We start from the raw sequence: 12,435 nt of genomic DNA on the forward strand, positions 1-12,435 counted from the left end.
TGGTTGTAGTTTTATATAAAGAGTGTCTTAGCCTAATTCATTGGTTGCAGCATTTGTGTAAGTCACTCGGGTCAGAGGTTTGATCCCTGCATGGGATCGAATTGCATACACATTTCTGAATGAGTGGTCTGCCCTTCGATCAAACTATGGAGTTGATCGATGATCACCCTTATATATATAAAGAGAAGCGCAACGTGCAGCGTTGATTTCAGAATTGCGGGTATACTAAAAGCATTTTACCCGCCTTATTGGAGCAAAAGAATATGGCATGTTAACAAACATTCATCGCTGGCCCATCTAGACGAAAACTTGGTGTAATGTGGTCCTAAAAAAGAGAACATACTGCATCCCGTGCGGACCACAAACCACCTAGCACCGATTAGGCATGGCACCCGCCGTCGGCCCTCCACATGTGCGGATAATGGACATAATATTTTCTCCCAAACAAACAACACAGCATACAAAATTTGATTTCAATAAATTATAATTCAAATGTACAATGGACATTCTAAATATTATATTATTGACTGTCAAAGAAGGCAAATTATATATATATTTGTAAGTGTGTGATATACGAGATATAAAGATCTTTGTCCTGCCTATATATAGTATTAATGCCAACAGTAAATTGTGTATTATTGTTTGGCATACAACAACAAAACTAAACATTGTAGCGTGTTGGGGCTCTCAAATCTTGATACCATAAATATTATGAGTAAGACAAAGGCTATATGGATTGTTTATAAAATGCAGATTTTGTTCTCTAAGTGGTAATCTCATTTTTATGGCTTTTTAACTTCTCTCTTTATTGTTCTGAAAAGACATCTCTCTGTCTCCTTTAAAAGAGTTAGAGATAGGATTGTCAAAAAAGCTACTTGTTCGCGAACAATTAGTATTCAGCTCGTTAAGTAGTTCGTGTTCGACTCGTTCGTTAAGTCAAATAAATTTTTTAAGCTCGAATTATAAATGAGCCGAACACAAAAAACTCTTTGTTCGCTCGTATTCGGCTTATTTTAGCTCGAAATAAAAAAAAAATTATATAATTATTTATATAATAATATATTACATATATTTATATCTAATTTTAAATCATAACAGCTCGTGTGGTAATATGGTTCTACTTTTTTTTTTGCATAGATTTGGTCTATGTTCGAATTCAATACTCTACATCTATTTTTTCTTTTCCAATTAGTTTTAGCGAGCTATTTTCGAGCCAAATACGAACATACTGTTCACGAGCCAATTTCAAACTTGAGCAATTTTGAACTAGCCGAACACGAGCTAAGCCTGAGTTCGCTGAAACTCGGCTTGTTTACAACCCTAATTAGAGACGTACTTAAATTGCAGGTAACCGGCGATAGCAATCAAATTTTTTTTTTTTGTTATTCTACTTTGATCTATGGCTTGATGGTACCTCTCTCTATGAGAATTTTGGCACCTCAGTTCTTTACTGGTTTGGCTATTCAAAGAACGATATCATTTTTGAGCTTTTATCTAATAACAGTTGAGCTTTTGCCTCTAATCATAAAGCTCCTACGATATGCAATAACCCTATCCTTAAAATCCCCATTCTTAAATTTTCTTATAATTGTACCTGGAAGGGTAAGAATGTCACATCTCACAGGGAGGTTTAGAACTATATATATTCTGATTCCCCGATTATATTTTGGAGCAAATTGAATTGGTTCAAGTGCAATTCACTCAAGTTTTTTACTTTAGCATGTAAAATTTTAGACAAAGGTCTCATGCTTTAGTGCTTGATGCATTCATATTCATACTACTCGAACTCTATGCATGGGTTGTCCTGAAACTCATGCCCATCCCTTCATTAAATACCCATTTTCTTTACAACTCTTGATGCATGCCTCCTTTAGGCTCCTATTTCTATATGAGTTGTTTTTTTTTCTTTTCAGCAGTACTTCCCTTATGTTGATTCTTTAAGCTTCACAATATCAAAAATTTCTCTTTAATTGTCATACAAGTCACTGCACATCATGTTTGGCTGGAAAGAAATGAGCATTATTTTAGAAATGAAAAATTTAATGAAGACATCATATTAAAAAAAGTAGAAGATGAAAGTTCAAATCCCAGATTCCCTCCCTCATTACCTTTTTACATATGCTCTTGTCCTTTTTATCACAATCATTTTTTGTTGTTTTGTTTGTTCACTAGGTCTCATTTATTTATGTATTTCAAATCGTTAGATATTTGGGGATGGATGAAGCTTTCTGTGTGTATGTTACTTTGACTGGTTTTTACTCTACTTTTTCAAGTTTTTCTTAAAGAGATGTTTTGGTTGAGACCGTTTTCGCAGTGGCCTGGATTCCAACCAGGAGCCTCCTTGCGCTCTAGAGGGGATTCTAGTTCCAGTGATGCTATGGTTGTAGTTTTGGTAATTGGGAAAAAGAAAAAAAAATATCTTTTTTATGCATAGCTAATATGATAATTGTTAAGTACGTAAAAATTAAAGTTTTGGTGTTAATTAGATATGTAAATAAATAAGAGTTGAGTGATACGCATGTAAATCTTTTAGAAGTTAATAATATATCCCTTAATTTAATATTGTATATATAAATATGAATATTTAAGTGTTATATATATATAAATATATAGGAACTGTGTCGTATGTACATACATAAATGCCCCTTTTCGATTTTTTGTTATATAAACAACTAATTTATGAAAATTCAAATTATTCTGAGAACAATGTGATTCAGCCTTTCATTCACAGAGGCCAGTATTAACCTTGAACTCAACCTTACAGTCTTCTAAGTGGGCTCGAACTCGTAAAACTAAACTTGAGCTTGACCTAAGCCTCAAATAACTAATCAAATTTCAACTCATATTAGGGGGCGATTCGAAATTAACTGTACCCGTTCATATTCCTAAATCTAATAATTATAACCATACCTAATTTAATTTCATTAATTCATAGCTATATAATTCAGTCATACTTTCGATTTTAATTTTTTTTATTTTTAAATTTAATTTTTTAATTAAAATGAATTTTTATAAATGGTTTTAATAGGGATTTTAATTTTAAAAAATAATCTTTTGATTAAAACGCACATGAAATAGTTGATTTTTAGTTAAAATTTTATTATTATTTTTTAAATAAAACCTACCAAAGAAGTACGTTTTTACTCTTTTTTGACATTTTTTTTTCTTACGGGTTCCCTATAAAAAATTTCTAGTATATAGAGTTCTTTCTTAAGTTTCTCCACCATCACGTGAGACAAGAAATAGCTGATTTTCTCAAAGATAAGACTTGTAATGCAAGAGGCACTCGCCAAATGGAAAAAGTATTGCATTCGGAGTCCAAGCGGACTTAAGTTGCATCCAGACAACTGCTGCGATACATTAGGAGCAGAGGAGAAAAAAATATCTCCGGTGGATCAAAACCCTTGTCTCGACCAAATGAGAGGATCAAAACCCTTGTCTCGACCAAATGAGAGGTTTTTCTCATTATTTGGACCTCTCTTGAACTGATGACTTAATTTCGAATAAAAAATACAGTTTTTTAATGGGGTTATTGTTATGCCAAAAGATTAATCCACCAAGTCAAAACTTATCATAGAAGACTTTTTTTTTTCCGCTTGTTTTATAATGCTTAAAAAATATGAATAATAGATAAATATTTTTAGAATGATGTAAACTTGACTTAGCAACACATTACAGGCGTTGAAATGATAAGATGACTACTGCTCCGTTTGTTTGTTTTATGTTTGTTTGACTTTTCTTAGATTTATTTTCCTTTATATTTAAAAAATAAAACCCAGATTGAAATATGATAAATTGCCTTGTCCAAATAAATTGCCTTTACATTTAACTAAGCCTGGATCTTCCTTGCCTTGTTCATTTATTTCATCACCAAATCATCTAAGCCAAACTGAATAGAAGGCAACTTAAATTACTGTTCTTTATATGATTGGTTATGATAGGATATCCCTTGCTAAGGTTAATAGAAGGGTCAAGAAAAGATCTTGACTACTTCTTAGGATTTTTTTTTTTTAGTCAACATAGTCATACTCTAATTAAGCTCATAGGCTAGGCTAAATTAGGTTAACCCAACTTTGACAATGGGCCTAATTGAACTTATGTAAAAGTGAAGTGTCATGCCTTCACTTAAAATAAATCCTATTTTGCAAGAGATCAAATCTAAAAGAGTACAAGATTATAATTTTCTGAAGATCTATTTGAAAATAATACTTTATATCATTTAAGTTTCATAGCACAAAGCAAAAGTGATCAAAATCATTTATTTCAATACATCCAACAAAAATATATCAAAACCTAGGTTTACTTTATAGGCTAGGTTAACTTAGGTTAACCCAACTTTGACAATGGGCCTAACTAAACTTATATAAAAGTGAGAAGTGTCATCCCTTCACTCAAAATAAATCCTATTTTGCAAGAGATCAAATCTAAAAGAGTACAAGATTATAATTTTCTCAAGATCTATTTGAAAATAATACTTTATATCATTTAAGTTTCATAACACAAAGCAAAAGCGATCAAAATCATTTACTTCAATACATCCAACAAAAATATACCTAAACCTCATATAACAATATAATATATCTAAATAACAAAAGAGTGACTTAGGGTCCGTTTGGGGGCAGCTTGTGCGTTTCAGGATAAGCTGACAAGATCTATTTGAGAATAATACTTTATATCATTTAAGTTTCATAACACAAAGCAAAAGTGATCAAAATCATTTATTTCAATACATCCAACAAAAATATATCAAAACCTAGGTTTACTTTATAGGCTAGGTTAACTTAGGTTAACCCAACTTTGACAATGGGCCTAACTAAACTTATATAAAAGTGAGAAGTGTCATCCCTTCACTCAAAATAAATCCTATTTTGCAAGAGATCAAATCTAAAAGAGTACAAGATTAACAAGATCTATTTGAGAATAATACTTTATATCATTTAAGTTTCATAGCACAAAGCAAAAGTGATCAAAATCATTTATTTCAATACATCCAACAAAAATATATCAAAACCTAGGTTTACTTTATAGGCTAGGTTAACTTAGGTTAACCCAACTTTGACAATGGGCCTAACTAAACTTATATAAAAGTGAGAAGTGTCATCCCTTCACTCAAAATAAATCCTATTTTGCAAGAGATCAAATCTAAAAGAGTACAAGATTATAATTTTCTGAAGATCTATTTGAAAATAATACTTTATATCATTTAAGTTTCATAACACAAAGCAAAAGCGATCAAAATCATTTACTTCAATACATCCAACAAAAATATACCTAAACCTCATATAACAATATAATATATCTAAATAACAAAAGAGTGACTTAGGGTCCGTTTGGGGGCAGTTTGTGCGTTTCAGGATAAGCTGTTTATCCTAAAACGCGGCCCGCGGGCCGGCCGCAGGGGTCGACTTGCGACCTGAGTTTAGTGTAAAAACTCAAACGCAGTTTCAGATAAGTTGTTGAAAAGCGCGAACCAAACTGTACGACGGCGTTTTAATAGATAAGTTGTCGAAAAGCGCGAACCAAACTGTACGACGGCGTTTTAAAACGCCGCCCGCACTTATAAGTTGCCCCAAACGGACCCTTAGTATAAATGATGGTCTCACTCCACCAGAGAGTTATACTTTTTTGAAAATATTTAAATGATGGTCTTACTCCACCAGAGAGTTATACTTTTTTGAAAATATTTAATGTATAGATGAGTATACAACCCATTAGATTATAAGAAATCTATCATTTTAGTTAAAAATGTGCGCATTGCTTTAGAATTCTTGCATAATATGATCAATGATAAGTATTCACCTAGCGAGTTAAAAATTATATAAGGAGAATCATAAGAAATTATTGTGATAACTAAACTAATCCAAACAAAATAAAATTAAAGCCAAAATTGATAAAATTAGCTTGTTTACTATTAATAAATTTGTTAACTTATTATGATTTTTTATTTTTCAAAAATTTCTTAAGAAACATTTTAAATATTTAAATAAATTAATAATCACTAAAAAAATAATCATTAAAAATTAAAATTCTTTAAGGAACCTTAGCATTGTTAATTTAAACATGTTCGCATATCAATAAATATTTTTTGCTCCTGCATAGAAACTTATAAATTTAAATATATAATTTTACGAATCTTTTTTTATTCTAGTTAATTATGATTTTAATTAAGCGTAAAATAAGATTATTATCTAATTTAGCTAAAAAATAGATTAATCAAACAAAGTTTATTATATGTAAATTACATAAATGATTTTTAATTAATAAAAAAGAATAATTATTAATTAATTTTAATTTTTCAAAATTTTTAAGCTCAAAATAGAATTCATGTTCACTTGAGTAAACAATCTTTAAAATGTTAATTTTTTAAATAAAAACTAATTATTATTGATCCTAAATACCTTAAATTAATTAGATAAAATTCTAAGAAATAACAAAAAATAATAAAAATTTGTTACATTAACTTAATTTGGCTGGTAGGGAATGTACTTTTACTAATATTGAAAAGCATCACTCAATTGTCATTATATTTGTGAAATCAAGTCAGATTGAAAGGTAAGCCCAATTTTACCTCCAATCAAGTGACACCACACTACTTTGCTTATTTGCATAACCTATGTTGCATTGATGACACACATTTACATATATATATATCATCATTGTGTAACATATTATTATTATCATCATTGTATAATACTATGGTATGGACTATCACATATCTCATATAATAGCTTAGAAATATGTTTATTCTAGATGAGGTCACCTTAACCTATGATCGAAATAAAATTAAACTATGTAAACATGTTTGTGTCAACCTTTTGAAAAATTAATTGTTATTCAAAGTTACTTTTCTTTTAAACAATCATACCAATACATATAATTTTTAAGAAATTTCTTCCAAATATTAATAAAAAAAATCATATATAAAACTTAAATTATCCCAAAATAAGTTAAGGTGGCATGCTTTAATTAATCAAATTCCTAAAATAAGGTCAATCCTTATAATATGTGTTAATCTGTCTAATCACACTAAGTTTTGAACACAACAATTGATGAGAAATACAAGATCGATCTTCATGTTGGCTTATAATTATGTGTAATAAGTTGAAGTTCTTATTTCATGCAAGTGTTGATATTGCAATTTTCTATAAAGCATTGTGAACTATGTGGCATAATATTGTGCCAAGCTTAAAATAATATTTGAATTATTACGAAAAATTCATCTGTAGTACTTGATATATTTTATATTTTTTTTCTTGTTTTTTATATACTATTAGCTAGCAAGCTACATAAATGAGTTAAGATATAAGCATGCCTTTAATTAGTACATTTGAATATCTTACGAAAATTAAAATATAGAAGAATTAAGAAGAAAATACTTGGAGTATAAGTAGCTCTTGCTACTTCCATAAATTCATCTCTGTTTTTGGTATTTTTTATTTAGGTATTATTGTAAAATTGGTTTATACTCTTTGTAGAGCTCATTTCTTATATCTTTTCTTTCATTAGGATGTACTTAGATATTCAATTGTACTAATATTTCTCTCACTTGCAACATACATAATATTTATCAAGATGTTTATACATAGTCGCTTGCTTTGTCCTATTTATTAATAATATGTGATTGTTTAAATTTACAATATTGTAAGGCATTATGAAATTATTTTCTACAAAACTAATCAAAATTTGAATCAACATTAAAATTAAGTTCAGAGTTATTTTCTTAAAAGGGCAATGAAAGGTCTCTCTGATGATCCCCTTTTTTAATTAGTTTATTTATGTTTATATGAAAATATAACCATTATATGAATTTGCACGTATGCGTTTTTATGATAATGAGCCTTAAAATCATTAAAAGAGTGTTTAAATATTAATCTAGACGTGGTCAAATTCTCTTCCATATAGATTAAAGTTTTCATTTTAAGGACATATTCTATTATCCCATTCTTGTTTCGTAAAATGTACGTGCTACATTTACATTTGTTCGATATGTCATAATTACTTAAACTTGGTATAGGTTGTAGTTTAGTACATTTGAGTAGTTAGTGACGTTTCTAACCAAGATAAGATTATAAAGTTTTTGGTAGGTTGACTTTATTAATCAACTTGTTAATGTCCACTATTTTGTATGCATCTTCTTAAATTATTAGATTTGTAATACTGTTTTTTTTATTGTCTACAAAATAAAATATATGAATTTTTCATCTCTTTCTTGGATTAGTGTCTATAAAGATCTTTTAAATAAAGTTTTAAATATAAGAGTTCAAACTTGAACACAAATTTTGCTATTTTAATGAAAGTATTTTTGGAGATTTTTGAAATATAATTAAATTTAAGAATAATATATATTTTCTTGATAATTTAAAGCTTAAAAAACATCAAGATATAAAAAAGTTTGATTGGCTAAAATATGAAATTTCCATGAATTTCTTTGGCTTTCATGAGAGTATCATGTTTTCCCCTTTAAGCCTTCAATTCTATTCCTTCACTTACAATATCTTATATGATAAAACCTTTTCACTTTAAAAATGAAAAATACATATGTGTGGGCACCCACACTCACGTCAAACATCCATCCCTTCCATGATAGAACTCAAAACAATAAAGAGAAGTGGGGACCATAATTGTAGATGGAGTTCTAGTGGATACATTTGGATAGGGGTAGGAAAAATTAAATCATTATCAATTCAAAATTTCTAAACCATACAAAAACCATCATGTTATAGAATACTTCCCATAAAATACATGTAGAAATATCAAATTTTGGACGTAATCATCAACTTCTCCTCTCTCTCTCTTCAAACAATGATCAATTTTTTTTGTATTCCAAACAAAAACTCTTGCCATGGATTCATGTTTGCTTGGAAAACTCATTAACACCCACCATAAATTCAAGCATACAACTACAATAAGAAAAATCAAACTATATATAACTCTCTATGGTCTTCAAGCTCATGTCACTTTAACTAAAACATGGGAAACATTTCCCAAATCAAAAATCAAATTAATCCATGCGACGAACACCCACTCCTCTAAATCTGTCTCCCTGTCTTTTTCACCCAAAAAAACAGCAAATCGCTGATTTCCTTAAAATCCACGTGAAAAAAAATCCTTCAATCTTAATACCTCACCGCCCTCAGTTCAACAGGGAAACAAGGATACTGCCTCCAAGCATGTCCATGCATCCTTACCATCATCAACGCCTTCTCCTTCGTCGACGAATGCCCGTCAACATGTATTAACCCAAACAACTTCCTCACCGCCCCACACCCCATCATTCCCTCCACCACTTCCTTCCTCTGCGAAAAAGTACAAACCAACCACAACACTTTAACCCCCAACTTCGTCCCCAAATCATGCTCCTTCTCTATCTTGCTCGCAACCGCCGCAATTCCCATCCTATGGTCCACAAACGCCGACCTCCCCTCAGCACACTCGCACAGCCTCTTCAGCAGCAGCAACGTTTTCTCCCTCCGTTGCCTGCCGGCTTCATCCGGCAGAAGCTCAATTAAAACACAGACAGCCCCTGCTTCGATGGCTTTTAAACGATTGGCTTTGGAATTATACACGGATTGAAGGAGGAGGTCGAGGGATGATGAGCTGAGCTTTGTAGAGACCTCGTCGGAGAGAAGATCGAGCAGGGATTTGAAGACGTCGATGTCTTGGTGAAATTGGTTGGTTATAGATGGATTGACTTTGGAGAGTCTCTGCAGGATGGTGATAGCGTCGAGCCGGGCTTCAGCGCCGCCGCGCTGGAGTATAGTGAGCATCGGCTTGACGATTTCGGGATTCGAAAGAAGCCCGATTGATGCGTCGTGGTTGTCAAAAGGGAGATTTTTGAGAACTCCGAGAGCCTCCTCGCAAGCGCGGAAGGGGGTGAAGTCGTCCCCGCAATCGGTATTGGATTGCGTAAGTATGCGACACAGGGCTTCGACGCCGTTGGAGTAAAGGAAGACAAGTGGGTTATCGGTGGCGAATGAGCGGAGCTTCCTGAGGGAGCTGACTTTGAAAGGGGAGGACTCCATGGCGGAGAGAATGGAGGCCAACTCGAGGTGTTTTGAAGACAGGGAAGAAGAAAGAAATGCTTTTGTTTGTGTGTGATGAGATTGGTTACGCCATGAGAGGATGAGGTTCTTGAGGGTGTGGTTGGGAATGAGGTCGAAGTTGTGGAGGGGTTGCATGGTGGCGGGGCAGATTGCTCTTTTGTAGGTGAAGAGCCATTTCTCGATGCTCTGCCGATCGTATGTGATGCCGGTGGAGATGGTTACAGGGTTTTCCATTATTTCGAAGGAGATAGGGCATCTGAATATGGTTGGGAGCTCTGCTGCTTCCATGGATGAAGTCATGTTCTCTCGCTGGATATCTACCTCCGGGCGAGTTCGGATGGAAGAGAGGAGGAGGTATATATTGGGGGAAGGAGGGCGGGTGATGGTTGGAATTTGGCTCGTGAAATGTGTAAAGTATGAGACTAGGGATGGAGAAGTCAATGGTCCATTGGCTTCATATTAGCCGCGGCGAAACACAATGCCAAACATCTGGAAATTACAAAATTTGTTCAGTTTTGGGCTCATTGTGCGTTGACCAAGAAAAATCAGTTCTTGATGTTCTTATGATCTTTATTTTGTTAATTATATATAAATATCTTAAATTTTTTTATTTTATCAAATGGTTCAAGAAAATATTTTAATTATTTTTTATTTAAAATGCTACGTGATATCCTACTTAATTATCACTATTACAAAAATTTGAAGTGTAAGATTTTCGATTTTATTCTTATCAAATTTTATTTTTATTATTTTAATACAATTTTTTATGGAAAAAAATTGTAGCTGAAAATTTGTATATTAATATGGTAATAAAAAGAAATCTCCTTATAGTAAAAATAATAGAGTAGAAGCTATAGGATATTTGAATTTTATTTTTTTCCTAGATTGAGCCCAATATATTTTTTCTTGCACTATCTTTATTTTTTATATGATTTATATGAAATATCACCTCATTTTGATTGCATTTATTTTAATTTCTCCCTTGTAGTCTTCAAGAAGCTCTCGTGATATCAATCATAGGTCTAGGGATTTGACTGTTCTTCTTTGTTTTTCCAATCTATTGAAAAAACCCTAATCTCTTTTCCTTCATTGTTCAACTGCTGGTACTTTATTTTGGTTTAGGGGCTTTTGCACCTTTTTTTTCTTATTACAGATTCTTCTTTTTCTCCCACTAAACTCCTCTTCTTAAGCTTGACCTATTATTGGCCCTAGCTTGTTTAACTAAAAGGTCTTGTTTCTTCGCAGCTAACTAGTTCTTCTAATTTTAATGTATGGAGACTTGAAGTGGATGTAACTGCTGTTGTTTCAATGTTCTACAGTGATAATGTTGTTAAAAAGATTTGAACTTCTTAGTGTTCTCTTCGTTAGATAATTTTCTTAGAGATTTTTGTTTGAAGCGTTCTAAAGTTTTCAAATAGTTGTGTTTGAAGAGTTTTTTTTTTTGAGGCTATTTTTAATATTCTTGTTTTTTTTCTTAGTTGAGTTGTATTGGTTTTTTTGTATCTTTATTTTTTTCAACAAATGTAGTGCATGACCCTCAAATTTCTCCCTTATAGATAGCATGTCAGCTAATTTGTACTTGTGTCGCAAGATATGTTAGATATGGAAATGCTCAAGCTTGTTTATCACTATTGTGGCCTTCATCAGGTATTTCAACATCACCTTATCCGTGCTTCAAACAACCCGGTGATCTAGCTTACCACTAGCTAAGAGTCCTATTTGACTAGAAGATAGGTCACTCTAATTTCTAGTGTGAACCTAAGGCCAACAACTATTGCTTCATACTCAGTTTGATTATTAGTGGTGGCAAAGACGAGCTAAATTGAGTGACTTTGGATGTATCAGAAAGAGCTGCGCAGGACCATCCCCACCCATTTTCGTATGTTGCCAGAAGCTCCATCCACATAGATTATCCAAAGCTTACCTCTTTCTGTGTTCACTTCTTCATCACGTGATCTTTCAAGGAAATAAACTAAGATGTCGACTATAACTTGAGCTTTGTTTGCTCTTTTGGGCAAGTAGAAAATATTGAATTAACCAAATTCTACTGCTCACTTGAGTAGTCTTCATGAATGGTAGATTTTTTACAACACAAACTTCAATTGATGATCAATAATGACATGCACAGTGTAAAATTGGAGATAAGGTCATAACTTTCTCGTTGAAAAGATAAGTGTCGTAAAAAATTTCTCCATTATCATTTACTTTCATTTAACTTTTTGAAATATTTTTCTCACATAGTACAAAGGAAATTACTTTTTTGTTCTTCTCATAAACGAGTACCAAACTGATGGCTTCTCTACCAACTTGTGGGTAGAGCCACAACTCTTACTCGAACATTGACTTTTACAATAGTGAAAGTGATGATAATAAAGCTTTTCAATTGCATGAA

General features: G+C 32.0%; 1 protein-coding gene across 1 annotated transcript; it reads right to left on the reverse strand.

Annotated features, from left to right (window-relative positions):
- Window positions 1–8,679: 8,679 nt before the first annotated feature.
- LOC110019175 (E3 ubiquitin-protein ligase PUB23-like) lies at window positions 8,680–10,359 on the reverse strand. The gene has a single exon (XM_020716754.1). The coding sequence runs from the start codon at window positions 10,341–10,343 to the stop codon at window positions 9,117–9,119; it is 1,227 nt and encodes a 408-aa protein (XP_020572413.1). The 5' UTR covers window positions 10,344–10,359; the 3' UTR covers window positions 8,680–9,116.
- Window positions 10,360–12,435: the final 2,076 nt, after the last annotated feature.

This window comes from Phalaenopsis equestris, unplaced genomic scaffold (assembly GCF_001263595.1).
Source record: "Phalaenopsis equestris unplaced genomic scaffold, ASM126359v1 Scaffold000053, whole genome shotgun sequence".
NCBI classification, from domain to species: Eukaryota; Viridiplantae; Streptophyta; class Magnoliopsida; order Asparagales; family Orchidaceae; genus Phalaenopsis; species Phalaenopsis equestris.

Excerpts from the sequence above, each read along its gene's own strand:
- LOC110019175 (XM_020716754.1), bottom strand. The coding sequence starts at position 10,343 with ATGACTTCATCCATGGAAGCAGCAGAGCTCCCAACCATATTCAGATGC.